This window comes from Amblyomma maculatum, chromosome 5 (genome assembly GCF_055883805.1).
Source record: "Amblyomma maculatum isolate TAMU_Amacu chromosome 5, ASM5588380v1, whole genome shotgun sequence".
NCBI lineage: Eukaryota > Metazoa > Arthropoda > Arachnida > Ixodida > Ixodidae > Amblyomma > Amblyomma maculatum.
Genome location: NC_139348.1, coordinates 162,797,500 through 162,814,628, shown reverse-complemented (window position 1 = coordinate 162,814,628; position 17,129 = coordinate 162,797,500). Strand labels below are relative to the sequence as shown.

Sequence of the window (17,129 nt, the reverse complement as noted above, 5' to 3'; positions counted from 1 at the left end):
TGTGGGCCAGTTTAACTCAGCATTGGAGAAGTGGAGTGCTTGGTAGAGATAATCACCTAGGTGGCACCTTTCTATCCTCCTCCCCTGTGCAGCTGGTACTACGGCCGCATCACGCGAGCAGATGCGGAGAAGCTTCTATCCAACAAGCACGAGGGAGCCTTTCTTATTCGTGTGAGCGAGAGTTCCCCGGGTGACTTCTCTCTATCGGTACGCTGTGGTGACGGCGTCCAACACTTCAAGGTGGGCCTGGCATTGAACCTGAACTCTCCGTGTTTATTTTGTGTGGTGCTTAGCATAGCCAATGTGAATTGGTGTTGGTGTGCCTAGCATAGTAGTGCAGTCATGACCGGCACACACATTCACTTTAGGGAGTTTTAGAATAGGGAGAACCCCCCCCCAAAAAAAAAGTACGAGCTGACCAACGAGCTTTAGAATAAGGGTTTCCCCGACGCAGCAGAACCACATCTATTTCAGCGTCCCTATGGTAAACCATGAAAAAGCGTTTAAGTATATAAAAGCTAACAGTGCTGTTTTATTCACCAAAATGTGTTATTATTGTACGAAACTAATGTAAAATCGCTAAGGGTATAAATCGTTTTCTTCACACAACACGAAATCGACCAATCTTAGCCAATCCAGGCTGAGCCGGGAAGCCTCATTCGAACCTTCCGCACTTTCTGACCTCTGGTCTGGTCTCCATAGCAACCGAGCAAGGTGAACTCGCTAAGCCTAGCAGCTCAGTAAATCCGGAAGCAATTGGAAAATATGCTGCGTTTTATCGCTGAACTTTGGTGATGCGGGTATCTTCAGACATAGCACAAGCTTTGTATGCCTTTGGTTTGCCGTGAATGCGTGACACCATAGACCGGTAACAAAAAAATCTGTCCTGAGGCGAGCGGCCGCCGCTCGGCTGGATGCTGCCATGTTGCCGTAACTCAAGCGACACAAGGCGGATTGGGGCAAATGCTATTTCCAAAAAATAGGGTTTGCCCCAAGCGTTAACGCAAGGCTTGCATGCGCATTTCGACTTCCCAAGCTCCTTGGGGGCCCCAAAGCTTGGGGCCCCCTATTCTAAAGCTGTCTATTGGATCCTTCCCTACCTTAAAGATCGCTTTGCCATATTCAAAGCAATCGATTCAATAGGAAATGAGGCTATGCATTTTATTATTGCAATGTTGGGAAGGCATGCAGTGTGAGCAGATGTTAGTGGTGAGAAGGGGCCTAGAGGAGGAACAAACAGAACGTTTGTGCCAACGCAGCTGTGAAGAGTGATGACCGCAGCATCTCTGCTGACCGAGCAAGTTGCAAAGGTTCCTTCACTCCTTGTCATAACCTTCGTCACACAACACAAAGCACAAGCAAACTTTTGTGTGACGTCTGCCGCGCACTGACTCACTGACGCGCAAGCCTCACCTCCACCTTTGGGCAGTGGAGAAAACAGGGGCTCCACCACCCTAGGAACGATTGAAGGACAATACTTGGTGTTTTATCTGACAGCAACTTTCCCTAGAACTTCTCCAGGAGGCGTGAAAGGCATTGTGCCTTCTGAATGTCTTTCACCACGGAGGACCTCAATGTTCCTAGCCTAGTAAAATACATTTTGAGTACCACATGAACGAAGCAGAGGTTAAAACAAAGAAAAATGGCAGATCTCGCTACTTGGGTCGTAGCACGTATGTAGGGTGCCCGAGAAGGATGCAACAAAAATTCTATTCAGTATTTCAGAGGCAAATAGTGAAAGGCTGTTTGGTTCCCACTGTGCGTTGCAGCGCAAAACTGGTAGACTTTCCGTGAGCACTGTGAATGTGCATCCATGCCCTTTCATTGACAATGAATAATGTTGCATCTAAAGGCGATGCAAGCTAATGATACATGAAGCACAATGTTCCCAGCTGACGTATGCAACATGCACACAGGTCCTTTGCTGTCTGCAAACACTTCGTCAGGCCGATTAAAGTTCACCACAAGGTACAGTGTGCAGTCCGGTACACGGCCGCATCTTGAAACTGCTAATGCTTAGAGCGGCAATCTGAAATGTGCGCACTGTGTACAAACACAGCTCAGCGAGGAGCTACAGGTCTGGAGACTGCGATAAGCCAATTATAGTTATCTGTACTCTGCATCAGTGGCAGGGATTTCAGGGGCCTAGCCCCAGTCACATTCGTGGAACATCCCAGTGATGGCGGCCGCTTTTTGATGGAAGCGAAAAGCAAGGCATTCTATGCGATCTCGGTGCACGTTAAAAAACTCCAGGTGGTCGAAATTTCCAGAGCGCTTCACTATGGCATCTCTCATAGCCTGAATCGCTTTGAGACGTTAAACCCCACAAACCAAACCAGACATTTGTGAAACACTACCTTGCGAGAAATCTGGCTGATGTGGATTGAGACTATCACTCAGCCGACACTTCAGCATGCGTCATGGCTGCCCGGCATTGTTTGTACTGTGGAGGAGGGCTCTAGTCATGTTCCAACTAATCCAGCAAAGAACACCGTCTCTGAGTAGGCCAGCTGGTAAACTAACTAGTTTACTAACAAACCAATAAAGCAGTTCTCAAATGGTGGATGCAGGTGCTCCGGGACACAATGGGCAAGTTTTTCCTGTGGGTGGTGAAGTTTGCCTCTCTGAATGAACTGGTCGAGTACCACCGTTCTGCATCCGTCAGCCGCTCCCAGGACATCAAGCTTCGTGACATGCATCCCGAAGAGGTACGAAAAACATGGCAGAGCCAGTTCGTTCTTTATTTTCTTAACTGATTGCACGTGCTTACTTTTTTATTGATGACCGTTCTGAACATGTCTTTAGCACATTTGGAATGAAGAATTTTATTATCTAGTAATGACTTGGGTTGGCTTATTGCACAATAGATGTCTGTTAAGGTTAATGGGCAGCCCAGTTTACAGTTGTATATTTTTTACCATTTTTAAGCTGTACAGCAGTGTTGCTTTGTCTGACTTGGTAAAAAACACAGCTTAACAGCGTGGTTGTGTGGGAGCATTAGAATACATTCCAGCATAGTTTTCAAGTGGGTTTCCCTCGGGGGAAGTGCGTGCAGCGAAAAAGAAACTCTTGGCAAGGGGTTGTTATAGTTCATAGCTTGTTAACACCGATGGAGATGCCGCGGCGACAGCCTATGCGGCGGTGCTAAACATGCAATGTAACACATCTTGTCAAGCGCCATCGAGCTGCCTGCATGTAGTCACCGAGTGCTAACTAACATGGGACACCACCACACGCACACAGGAAGGTCCCCTGGGCATCCAACCACAACCGAGGCACCAGCATTTACTGACACCGCTCAGGACGGCGGCGGAAAACATTGAGCCAGCTCACCAGGCTCGTAATGGAGCCGGCGGACAAGATGGGAGGGCACAGGTATTTCCACGCTCTGTCGTTGCAGCCGGAGCTGTTGCTGCCGCTGTCGCCAGCCAACTCTCGCTTGCTGTAGCTTAGCCAATTCGATGCAACAAGAGAGACATGTTTGAGAATTCTTGCCTGCCAACATGAGGGGAGTACTGTCCCGGAGAAATCGTTTCATTCTGGCCGCAGCAACAGCAAGACCAAGAAGTCGCCTACGCTGCAGTCTCTTGTGCGTCCATCTCAGTCGTGCGCCATCATCTCTCTGGCAAGCTACAGTGTGTTGCGATACTTGCTTTCTGTGGCTGTTTGGTTGCTTCTCGTGTTGCGTGCATAGTCTCTCGTCTCGCTGCATCGCTGTTGATGGAATTTGGCGGGAGCGTTACTCGGGTTGGTGAGCGTGGACCCCCAGAACTTGGCAAGGTTTCTTGGTTTGGCTGTAGTTGAAATGAGACGCTCCAGGGCAACCTTTGTACGCTGCCAGAAGACTGTGTAGTGCCTTCTATGCCCTAAAGACAGCACTCTATGTGTTGTGTGCTTTGTTCAAAAAGTATCCACCAGGTGTTCACTCTTGGAAATTTTCGAATAATGTACAAAGGTAGCTTGATTGTGGAGAAGTGTCCATTCGTCCGAGGAGTAGTAGTGTACTGCTGCCTTTCTGTGAGATGCTTTTTGCCACTGTAGAGGTGAGCACTGATGAAAATGGAAACGCACGTTTCGGGCTACTCGTGCGCGATGTGAGGGGTGCTCGAGAGACAGGCATCTCACCGAGGCTTTTACTGTGCCTTGTTGTCACTGTGGCAGCTGTGATTCCACGGTCTGAAATTTTGCAGCCAAAAAAAAAGAAAAAGAAAAGGGAAAAAAAGCCCTCGAGAAGGAAGAGATCCCTGTGGCCCCCCTTGCAACTTGGAGCATCCGCCTCGCACCACACTGCCCGAGGCATTTCATTCAATAAGTTGGCAACGATTGTAGTAATTGCAGCATCACCTACCTGCCTTTTTTTTTCTGAAATTATTGGGAAAGAACAAAAGGGGAGTGATTTTTATTATTTTCACAGCACTCCTGATGACAACCTCCTTGTTTCATAGAAGAAAGAAGACCAGCACATTGGCAACAGCGTTCTCCCAACCTGGACCACATTTATGTCCAGATATCTCGTGCTGGCTTTGTCGTCACGAATGCGCTCTATTGTAGCAAGCCTAAGCATCCAGTACTTTCAAGCTGTGTTGATGTGGTTGCCGAGAAGAATGAGGACAGTGAGCTTCGGGAGACACTGAACAACACAGAATGCAAAAAGTGACGCTACAAGCATCCTCCCGGGATCAAGAGGCATGGTCGCTGCCAAAAAACCTAAAGTCCAAAGTGCATCAGGTGGCCATCAAATGCTACATTCCAAAAGTGGCTCGTCACGCCATTCACTCTGCCATTTGTGACGACACTGTCACAAATGTGCAACAGTTAACTCACAGCCTGTGTCTGGAGGCTGAACTGCAGAACTAAAGAAGCTGTAGCTGGAATGCGTGCTTTCACCTGGTGGTGGCTATTTTAATGTGGAGCCCCGTATTCTGATTAAAGTTCAGTCACCCCTTGCAAGAACTTGGTGCAATCCATCGGCTGTAAAGCCACCAGGATTAAATGAGAGATGCATCACTTCTTGGTTCGGAGCCTCGGAGAGTGCAGATTTGATACAGTTACTAGTAAAGCATACATTAGTGAGCGGGCCATCGGCCCTTATTGTTGAGCACGTCTTGTCACACTGACAGAAAGGCTAGCAATGGTATTGTCTCCGGCTCTAAGGCAGTCCAGCGCCATTTTCTGCTGTTGCTGCTGTGGACACTGAATATAAATCCTCCAGTAACGCTTTATGTGAGGATTGAGTGTTTTTTGTGGGTTTTCTTATCTGGCAGCATGTTCTAAATGGGCGTAGGCTTGTGAAATGCGCCTTTTCTGGTGTTCTTGCCATATGCACGAGGCCTGCCTGGCAAGCTAAATCCAGCCAAGTTGTGTAGCAGTTTGGAAGCTTCTCACTCTCCATTTGGTAATTTCAAGCATATTCTGTTCCATAGGCACTCATTGTGCCCGGAATTCAACCATAAAAGGCTCGTGTTGGACACTTATTATTATGCGGCAAGAAACTGTTGTTTACTGCATTGCTCTTTGGTAACTGTAAAAATCTGCTCACGGGGCTACACTTCTGTGTGCAACGTTTGCCAGTGATGTTTCGTTACACTTGTGCGATGTGGCTCCATGTGCTTTGATGCCCTGTCCGGTTGCTTTTGACGGTCACCGTTTCACCCTTCTGATGATGTTGACAAACATCATTTTTGCCTTTGCAAAGTTTTGTTGACAGAAGTGGGTGCACTAAGTTGTTTGTAGTTGTAGTTGCTGGAGGGGGGACTTGTATTTTTTTTTTTTCTTGAAAATATGAGAAGTGCTGTTGCAAGATTCTCTCCCGTGCCATCCTTGTGATCTGATCAAATGGAGAAACTGGCTGTGATGCACCTTTCTGTGGTGTTATCACATAGTAGTACTAGCCTTTAAAGCCATGGTCTACAGCGTTTTGAAAAGCTGCAAAAAAAAAATTTAGATTATCACGTTCAACAAATACAATAAGAATGTGCACGTGTGGTCCTGTTTGGTACAGACTTTGTCCATCACCAGTCATTGCTTCTTTGCTTTATAAGCATGGCTGTGTGCCGGTGATGATTGAGAAAATTTCATCATTTTCTAATTTGAAAACTATCTTTAAATTGTTCATTCATATTACTGTATTAACCTGAATTTGAGCACAGTCATCATTTGACAGTCATGCAACAGGAAAAAAAAATGCTCTTAATCTAAACATGCCGTTATGCTATGCTCTTTGCCATTTAAGACATCTCAGTTCAGTTCAGGCGTTCAGTCGTGTCCGACTCTTCGTGACCCTATGGACCATGTCACGCCACGCTTTCCGGTCTCTCACTATCTTCTTAACATCACATAGCTTCATCTGCAATGCCTCGAGAATGCCATCTAACCATCGCGTTCGCTGCCTACCCCTTCTCCGGCGACCCTCAACCTTTCCCAACATCAAATCTTTCTCCAGCGACTCCTCTCTTCTCATCAGATGACCAAAGTAGCTGAGCTTTAACTTTAGAATTTGACCCTCCAATGAGCAGTCAGGGTTTATGGTCGACAATATCGACTGATTTGATCTTCTGGCAGTCCAAGGAACTCTTAAGAGTCTTCGCCAGCACCACAATTCAAACGCGTCAATTCTTCGGCGGTCAGCCTTTTTCACAGTCCAACTCTCGCATCCATACATCACAACTGGAAAGACCATAGCACGGGTTATACGGATCTTGGTTGGCAGACTAATGTCTCTGCTCTTTACTAGGCGGTCAAGGCTAACCATTGCTCTCTTTCCCAGAAGCAGGCGTCTCCTAATTTCATGGCTGCAGTCTCCTTCCGAGGTAATCTTGGCGCCCAAGAACAGAAAATCTGTGTGAAGCAAATGCGTTAAGTAACTTCCTTATTTTTCATAAAGTTTAAGACATCTACACTTTATGAAAAATAAGGAAGTTAACGCATTTGCTTCTTCACACAAACCACACAAACGGGCCTTCTGTGCCTACCTTTTCGTTCCCTTTCCCCCATCCTTCGTATGATGGTATGCTTTACTTGCACTTCACCTTATTTCACGAGCCTTCAAGGTAAAAATTTCAAATTTCAAGGCCCAAATTTCAAACTAAAACAAGTTTATGTTCACTCAGTTCACAGATCGTTTTTAGTGCTCACAAGCTTGTGGGCAAGTGTAGTGTTACTTCATACTTCTCGTACTCCCATCAGCTTTCCCTTTCTTTTCTATTTTTTTTATTACTAGTATTTTTTTTTTTTTTCTTTGTGCTTTTGGCCTTCCACACTTGCAAAATCCCCTGATTCGGCAAAACCGGTTGCGAAAAATGCTCCTCTTTCTTCCAAGCGCATCAGGGATAGTCCTGCAACTTGAACTGCTTGTCTGTGGTAGCCAAGTGGTGTTGTTATTTCCTTTACATTTTCCCTGCTTTCTTTGCCTGCTCAACGTAGCCCTTATACGCAGTTATATTAAGAATATAGAAAAATACTTTTTTATGTTCCTTGGCTGCATGATTGGGAACAATGCCAACTGTTGATCTTGTTGGTCAGCGTCTCTCCCGTGCCTTTGTTGTACGCTTGCACAACTCAAGGTGTGAGCACTGGCTCATTGTCTTGGTGTTGTTTTTTAAATTTCCGCTGCACTTTGTGGCCAGCTTAAATTGCAGAGCAGGCTTTCAGTTCTGCCGCTGAATTGAAAACAAAATTTTTGAAAACTTGAGAAAAACTTCTTCAGTCCTTTGAATTCTTTTGGCATCTCTTTTCTCGTTTCCCACCACAGCATTATAGCCGGCATTCTTGATTGCTAAACACAGTTCAGGCGAGGTGTGTGTCTGTCGCAAATGAGGTCAGTAACAGTGACGTTACTGCAGTGCCAAGCAGTTGTGTCGGACTTCGTATTCTGGCCTGTGTATGTTTCTAATTTCGGGTGGTAGCCGCTGGATGAATCATAGAGCTTGTAGTACGGTCGACCCCGGATATATCGAACTCGAGGGGATTGTGAAATAGTTCAGTTCAGTTCAGTCGTGTCCGACTCTTCGTGACCCTATGGACCATGTCACGCCACGCTTTCCGGTCTCTCACTATCTTCCTAACATCACATAACTTCATCTGCAGTGCCTCGAGGATGCCATCTAACCATCGCGTTCGCTGCCTACTCCTTCTCCGGCGACCCTCAACCTTTCCCAACATCAAATCTTTCTCCAGCGACTCCTCTCCTCTCATCAGATGACCAAAGTAGCTGAGCTGTACTTTAGAATTTGATCCTCCAATGAGCAGTCAGGGTTTATGGCCGACAGTATCGACTGATTTGATCTTCTGGCAGTCCAAGGAACTCTCAAGAGTCTTCGCCAGCACCACAATTCAAACGCGTCAATTCTTCGGCGGTCAGCCTTTTTCACAGTCCAACTCTCGCACATCACAATTGGAAAGACCATAGCACGAGTTATACGGATCTTGGTTGGCAGACTAATGTCTCTGCTCTTTACTAGGTGGTCAAGGCTAACCATTGCTCTCTTTCCCAGAAGCAGGCGTCTCCTAATTTCATGACTGCAGTCTCCTTCCGAGGTAATCTTGGAGCCCAAGAAGAGAAAATCTGTCACCGCTTCCACTTCTTGTCCCTTGATGCTCCAGGACTTGATAGGGCAAGACGCCATGATCTTGGTCTTTTTAATGTTCAGTTTAAGCCCAAACTTCTCACTCTCTTCTTGTACGCGCATCAGAAGTCTCTTGAGTTCCACTTCACTTTCTGCCATTAAAGTGGTATCATCCGCATATCTAAGGTTGTTGATGCATTTTCCAGCAATCTTCACTCCAGCTGAAGACTCGTCCAGACCGGCCTTCCTCATGATGCACTCAGCATATAGGTTAAATAGGCAGGGCGACAGTATGCAGCCTTGCCTGACTCCTTTCTCAGTCGGAAACCAATCAGTAAGACCATGTCCAGTTCTGACTGTGGCCTCTTGCCCTTCATACAGGTTCCTGAGGAGACAGATGAGGTGAATTGGAACTCCCATCTCTTGGAGAGTTTGCCACAATCTGCTGTGATCTACGCAGTCAAACGCTTTCGCATAATCAATAAAGCAGAAGTAGATGGGTTTCTGGAACTCTTGCTTTTTCCATGATCCAGCGAAGGTTGGCAATTTGGTCTCTAGTTCCTCTGCCCTTGCGAAACCCAGCTTGCATGTCCGGAAGCTCCCGATCCACATACTGCTGCAACCTACCTTGGAGGATTTTCAACATCACCTTGCTAGCATGTGAAATAAGTGCGATCGTGTGGTAGTTGGAACAATCTTTGGCACTGCCTTTCTTTGGAATGGGGATGTAAACTGACCTCCTCCAATCCTGTGGCCACTGCAGGGTTGTCCAAATCTTCTGACATAATGTATGCAGAATGTTAACAGCGTCGTCATGGTTGAGGTTTTGAAGCAACTGAGCTGGAATGCCATCAATTCCACTAGCTTTGTTCTTAGCAAGGCTGGCTAAGGCCCATTCAACTTCACTCTTCAGGATGCCCGGCTCGAGATCAGTAATCACAACCGTCTTATGTTGGGTTTGCACATTCGGGTCCTTCTGGTACAGTTCTTCTGTGTATTCCTGCCACCTCTTCTTTATCTCTGAGGCTTCAGTGAGGTCCTTGCCTTGTTTGTCCTTTATCACGCCCAGCTTAGCACAGAAGCTTCCTTTGATATCTTTGATATCTTTGATTGTCTTATACAGAGCTCTTGTGTTCCTTAATTGGCTGTTGTCCTCGACTGCTTGGCACTGTATGTTCAGGAAGGCATTCTTATCTCTCCTTGCTATTTTCTGAAAATCCGCATTGAGAACCTTGTATCTTTCTCTGTCCCCCATAACATTTGCCATCCTCCTTTCCTCAGCTATTTGCAAAGTCTCTTCAGATAACCAGTTTGCTTTCTTGCATTTCTTTTGCTTTGGAACTACCTTAGTAGCAACTCCTTGTATTATATCACGAACATCAGTCCACATGTCTTCGGGCTCTTTGTCTTCTAGATCTAATTCTTGAAATTGATTCCTCACTTCCACAGCATATTCTAATGGAATTTGATCCAGATCATACCTGAAAGGCCTTCTAGTTTTCTGTGTTTTCCTCAATAGAAACTTAATTTTGGCAACAAGAAGCTGATGATCGGTGCCACAATCGGCCCCAGGCCTTGTTTTTACTGCTTGTATAGTGCTTCTCCATCTCTGCCGGCAAATAATATAATCGATCTGATGTGAAATAGTTACATATTCAAAAATTAGCTTGAGACACTGTTCGTGAAAAATGGTACCATATTTGTCGCATAATCAACCCACCCTCCACTTTTGCTGCCAAGAATAAAGAAAAAATGTTAGTCGGTGGCGCGTCCCTTCGCTTCGGCCGTCACATGCAGAGTTCATTTATTGGCAGCGCGCCAAGATGCTGTGCAGCGATAACGTCGGGGCATATTTATCTTTTGACTATACCTTTGATGTTAGCTCCTGCCGTGGCAGGGAGTTAACTTGGCAAAGTGCCCGTAATGGCTTGATTGCACAAGACTGGTTTGATTTATCACGCCGCGCTTGAGGCAGCCAGAGTTCACTGCCACAAAATCATTGGAAAGCGTGATGGCTGCAAATGTTGTTTGAAGCGAACAATGCTAAAAGCTGGAGTCATGATCGCAGCTTACCTCATGCTTTCGTCGATTCATAGATGTAATTATGGACGACTCATAAAAAAAATTTAATGTCTGCGGCTGCCATAGCTTACGCTACGCCACACGTTCACGACAACAAGGATGGTGGACTCTCGTAACAAAACAAATTAAATTTTTGTCGCTTCTTAACAGACGCGGCTGCCATAGCTAGCTTATGCTACGCCACACATTCAGCACGACGACACATTGCACATCACACCACTCGCTGTGCACAGAGGGTTCACAGCACATACTGGACAAAGCATCCGATGTTATGTCTGCCACGCCACGGGCTGAGCTGGCTTGTCAGCTCATGCGTAATGCATGCTGCTGCAAACAATAATCGAAGATGCCCATACCTTTGGGGAAAGCGCGCGGCGCTGCTCTAGACTAGCCGTCACCGGACTGTTCTCTTTTAATCCTTCCGCGTTTCCTCTTGAAAACGTCATGCGGCAAATGGCCGAGGGTGATGCAATCGTCTTTGGGGAAGGCGCACCTTCCAGTGCGTGGTGCGGAGTTTGATACAGTCAACAGCTGATTTTTCGGACCCTCTAGGTACCATATTTCCAGACATTTTTTGCGTTCCGCAAAATGTCCGAAAATTCAGTAAGTCGGAAAAAAAATGAATGCATGAAAGAAACGCGCATTTTACTGAAAATTCTTCAATAAAGAGGGTCAAGCGCGAAGTACCGGGCTTCAGAAACTCTGCCAAAGCATCAGTGAGGTGGCTCTGAAAGAGCCGTCCAAAGACTGTATGCAGCCGACAGCCGGTTTATTATGTTATGTGTCGTCAGGGCAGCCGGTGTTATTGCTGCAGTGAAGAACTTGTTGATTGTTGTTTGGACGGCGTTCCGCTTGCATGCAATTCTATTTGCCTTAATCTGATTAAGGGTCATGTCACAACTGTACATCAATAAAAGTGTGAACAATGCTCACATCAACTCGGCGCTCGTAGGTGGCGCAGGCGTTGGCTCCTCATTACCAACATCGGAGCCTCCCGATTCGGCCACAACCTAACGGACTATTTCCTTGTCAATTAGTTCTGCACATAATGGCGGCTTTCTTCTTCATCGTTACTGACAGTGTTTTCCACGATGAGGACGGAGTGGGGGGTCATTGCGGGCAAGCGAAATCCTCATGTTGCGAACAGTGCTATTTACTGACGAGTGTCGTAAAACCTAGACTTAGCCAAGGCCTCGCGTTGCAGAGCACAGCCACGCACCAGGCTAGCCAAGCACCATGTGGGTCTGTGCAACGAAAAGGCAAAATGGCACCGTAACGCAGACCAAATCGGTGTGTGTCAGCTAGATGCGGCTAGTTGTTGAAGCGGTGGTACGCAGATTGGGAAATAGCCAAAATGGTGGCTTTGTAGGACGCAGTTGTGGTTTCAGACCTGCCGACGCTTCAAGAAGTCCGGAAAATTGGACGACGGGGGGGGGTTCAAGCGTCCGAAATTTCAGATGCCCTTATACATTCATTCTATGTGGCTCATGGCGGTGCCGCGGAGACGTCCGGAATATCGGGCATGTCCGAAAATTTGGGGGTCCGAAAATTAATTCGTTGACTGTGTATTGAATGACCAGTGAAATTGGAGTTCGATATACGGCTCAGCTTTCCTATACTTTTACATGAGATTTTCAAAAGGATGCTCTGTGAGTTCGATATATCCGAGTTCGACTGTATTTGATGGCAGTGGATTTGAACAGCATCTAAGGCAGACGTCTGTGGAACTTCATCAGGCTCTCTTGCACAGTGAGATGCTCGTCGAAGGGGAATAGGCAGTTTCAGATACTTTCAGCTATAATCAGTCACAGGATGGAGCTTACGGTGCGTGCCATCCGAGCTTGTGGTTTCCACATATAAAAAAAATGATGGAGGTGTAGCTCCAGAAAGCACTTTATTAGAATTGGTTTGTCAAATATATATTTTATAAAGATACTCATCTTGATCGGTAGGCATGAATTGAGATATTTCTTTAGCTTGGCTCATCGAGATATATACAAGACTGTGTACACTTTCATCTCCGCTGGTGTGATCAGAAAACAAGCAGGATCAGATATAGAATGCTGCTTTTCTCATGCAAAGGTGGCACGGACTCCCAAATTTTATCATTTATGAGGCCATTCAGAGCCTCTAGTGGAGAGCTATTGCTATCAAGGGCAATATTTATACAACAGTTTGATGATCGCACAAATAGAGATTTGCTTACTGTTTCGGCACAGTCATCCTTTTCTCATATTCATTCACTTATCTTGGCCACTTAGGCATACAAGGACAAGTGCTTTATTCGCCTGCCCAAGACTCGCAGCAGCTTTCAGAGTCGCTGTCATTTTCTGATCGCGGCTCTGGAGTATCACTGGACTCCTCGCGCGTGTGATCACTGTCACTGTCGAATAGAATGTCCAGTATTTCTTAATCGGAATGATTCTGCCGGCCTCCGTGGCCTGCCATTTTGTTTTCACATGCGATAGAAATGAATGAAAAAAACAAAAATGTTAAGCATTTCTGCAACATTGTGAGGTGCCACTACCTGTTGACAACGCACACAAGTATTTGTAAAAAAAATTGCATATACTTCGTGTAAGGACCAGTTCATAAATTGCAGCTAGCATATGCCCGGCATTCGTTGGCTTTGCCAATGTTGCAACTTAAGCAGTTGCTTGGCAATTTGCCGGCTTTGTCATTGATTGGGTTAAGTGCTCGTTTATGTTATCGTCATCATCATCAGCCAGACTATACCCACTGCAGGGCGAAAGCCTCTCCCATGTGTAGTCGACACAGTCGTCAAAAACAAAACAACGGAACAGATTTATTGTCCCTTCGTATATAACACTCGCTCGCACGGCGTACAGAACACACACTGCCCGAAAAGGGTCCGTTTCGGTGGCGGCACGGTCCACTTGGTCCCTCTCCGCACACCCTCTCTCACCAGATGTCCGGGATCAGAAAGGCTGAGTAACCTGAGAGCTACTTCGCAGCGCAGCAGAGCACCCCCCGTCGAGTCCGAGGCGGGACCCCGGAGAGGGTCTGCGCGAATTCCGTCCGTGGGCCGAAAGTGCGTGGCGTCTGGTCGACAACATTCGGCCATCCTTTTCTTTTCAACCGCCCTCGGTTGGAATGGGGTTTTGCGTTTTCTCTTTCTTTTTTTTTCTTAGGCCGCTTGGCCCTCGTCGCTTTCGGTGTTAAGAGGAATCGCCGCTGGCCGCGGTTCCCAATGTGAAGCGCCTCATCCGGTCCGCCACCACGACGCCTCCGTAGAATCGCCGGGTACGCTGTACTTTGGGGAAGTCTTGCACTTTGTATCTGTCGTTGGGAAGCGTTTCCACGACCATGTACGGTCCTCTGTACTTCGGGCACAGCTTGCGCGACTCTCCCGTTGAAACTGGCTCCCTCTCGATCAACACCATGTCGCCTGGTTGGTAGCTGGGCGCTGTCTTTTGTCGTTTGTTGAAACTCTCTCTCTGTTTCTTCTGGTCCTGACGAATATTGTCAATTGCCGTCTCCCGTAGCTTAAATAGGCTAGCGTCAAGCTCCAGTGCGATGGCGTCATCAACTGGGTCTCCTGTCACGTTTCGTGGGTGAAAGTTCAAAAAGCAGACTGAATGGCGTCGCTTTCGTAGCTCGATTTACGGTATTGTTGATTCCCCATTGCACCTGCGTTAGGGTTTCGTCCCAGTCCTTTCCGTCGCCTCGTTTTGATAGGCTGGCAATGGCGGGCGTTATCATTCGGTTGTACCTCTCGACCTGCCCGTTGGCCCCAGGTGTGCACGTTGTGTTCTTCACGTGAATTTTGTTGCATAATATCCTGAAAAGCACGCCTTCTATCAGGGCATACTCCTTTCTTATGCGGTGCGCTTCTTTCGTCTTCGACCATACCCTCAAGGTGTCTGCGATAGACTGTAACTTTGGGTCCGTTTTCTGCGAAAGCGTCAACCAGTCGTCGTCGGTGAGCTCCGTTATGAAGATATTAATGCTTCTTGCAACATCAATTTCTTCTGCTTCCGAGGTAGGAGCCCTGCTGAGGGCATCAACATGGCGCATTGAAGCTCCAGCGATTGCCTTTGTCGACTTTTTTCGTTGCAGCTTACGAGAATGAAGTGTTCCGAATATTCTTCCATGCTCAAGGTTCCCCTTGCAATTTTCTGGTTTTGCGCGATGATCAGCGGAGACTCTGAGACATTCGCTACAGGTAGGCATAGCTCGCACCCTTCGTTTTCCCTCAGCACACAGCTTGGTACGTATTGGCCGCGTGGCTCGTGCAGATTTCCGTGGATGAAGATGTCACTGTGAGTAACGTTGTCACTGCCTAGTGCAACGAAGCCGACGTAATTCGGAGGTATGACAACAGCCTCCTTTGCCCACAAGTTCACTCGGCGCGGTGGTAGGGCTGGTACAGCTAAGTTGGCCAGAGTCCCGTCCTCATCCTCCGACTCGTCATGCTCCTCGAAAATGTGCACTGTATTTTTGCGGCGTACCACCGTTATGAGCGGCTGTTCGGTAAAGGGTTGCCCAACAAGCAGTGGGACAGCTGAGAAAAGTTCTGTAGTCGACACAGTCGTCAAAAACAAAACAACGGAACAGATTTATTGTCCCTTCGTATATAACACTCGCTCGCACGGCGTACAGAACACACACTGCCCGAAAAGGGTCCGTTTCGGTGGCGGCACGGTCCACTTGGTCCCTCTCCGCACACCCTCTCTCACCAGATGTCCGGGGTCAGAAAGGCCGAGTAACCTGAGAGCTACTTCGCAGCGCAGCAGAGCACCCCCCCGTCGAGTCCGAGGCGGGACCCCGGAGAGGGTCTGCGCGAATTCCGTCCGTGGGCCGAAAGTGCGTGGCGTCTGGTCGACAACACATGTTCCTTCATTACCCGGTGCTGTGCTAGCTGCATCCACTTGACCCCTGCAAACTTCTTAACCTCATCCGCCTACCTTTCTGCCGCCCTCTTCTACGCTTTCTTTCCCTCGGAATTCAATTTGTTACCCTAAGCAACCATCAGTCGTCCTCTCTACGCACTGCATGTCCTGCACATCCATTTCTTCTTCTTGATTTCCACTAGAATGCCATTAACTTGAGCTATTTCTCTGACCCACTCTGCGCGCTTCGTGTCTCTTAACATTACACCTACCATTTTTCATTCCATAGCCCTCTGCGTTGTCCTCAACTTAATTAGAACCCTTTTCTTTAGCCTCCCTGTTTTAGCCCCGTAGGTGAGTACAGATAAGATGCAATTGTTGTATACTTTCCTCTTGAGCGATAACGGTAAGCTGCCAGTCATAATCTGCAAATACTTCACAAATGCGCTCCATCCCAATCTTATTCTCCTAGTTATTTCCCTTTCATAGTCTGGATCTGCGGTTACTGCCTGTCCTAAGCAGACATATTTGTCTACCACTCCCAGTGCTTCGCTACCTATTGTGAATCGCTGTCCCTTTCCGAGCCTATCCCAATATTATTCTCCTAGTTATTTCCCTTTCATAGTCTGGATCTGCGATTACTGCCTGTCCTAAGTAGACATACGTATTTGTCTACCACTCCCAGTGCTTCGCTACCTATTGTGAAGTGCTGTCCCTTTCCGAGGCTGTTGAACATTACCTTAGTCTTCTGCATATTGATTTTCAAGCCTACCTTCCTGCTGTTCCTGTTTAGGTCACCAATTATTCTTTGCAGTTCATCCCTTGAGGTAATTAACAAGGCAATGTCATCAGTGAATCGCGGATTGCTGAGGTATTCACCAGCCCTTATCCCTAGCTGCTCCCTTTCCAAGTCTCTGAATACTTCTTCTAAGCAAGCTGTGAATAGAACTGGGGAGATCGTGTCTCCTTGCTTAACACCTTTCTTTATGGGAATTTTGTAACTTTCTTTATGCAAAACTGTGGTTGCTGTGCAGCCACTATAGATATCTTTCAGTACTTTCACATATGGCTCGTCTGCACCCTGATTTCGCAATGCCTGCATTACTGCCGAGGTCTCTACTGAGTCAAATGCTTTTTCGTTATCAATGAATGCCATGTATAAGGGCTGGTTATATTCCAAGCATTTTCTATCACCTATTTGATGGTATGGATATGATCGATAGTAGAGTACCCTATCAGAAAACCTGCCTGATCGTTTGCTTGATTGAAGTCTAAGATTGTCCTAATTCGGTTAACACCTTATATGTAACAGATAGCAAGCTGATTGGTCTGTAATTTTTCAAGTCTTTAGCATTCACTCTTTTATGAATTAAGGTAATGTTAGTGTTCTTCCATGATTCCAGTACTGTCGACACCGGGCATTGCCTATACAGGGTGGCCAGTTCTTCTATCCTGATATCCCACCGTCCTTCAACAAATCTGTAGTTACTTGATCCTCCCCAGCTGCTTTCCCCCTTTTCATAGTTTCTAAGGCTTTTTTAACCTCGTCCTTCATCACTGGCAGAACATCTGACTGCTTTTCACTACTGCCTATCTCATTATTGTCCTGACTACTTCGGCTACTGTATAG

At 46.9% G+C, this 17,129-nt stretch overlaps 1 protein-coding gene across 2 annotated transcripts in view; it reads left to right on the top strand.

The window, feature by feature from the left end:
* drk (growth factor receptor-bound protein 2 drk) overlaps positions 1-17,129 on the top strand; it is a 31,946-nt gene that overhangs the window by 8,053 nt on the left and 6,764 nt on the right. The window contains exons 3-5 of one of the 2 annotated variants that reach the window (XM_084604906.1): positions 93-240; positions 2,571-2,708; positions 3,244-3,375. In XM_084604906.1, the coding sequence (XP_084461032.1) occupies positions 93-240; positions 2,571-2,708; positions 3,244-3,375 (418 nt within the window). The remainder of the gene's footprint in view (positions 1-92; positions 241-2,570; positions 2,709-3,243; positions 3,376-17,129) is intronic. The other variant, XM_084604907.1, reaches the window with a different exon arrangement.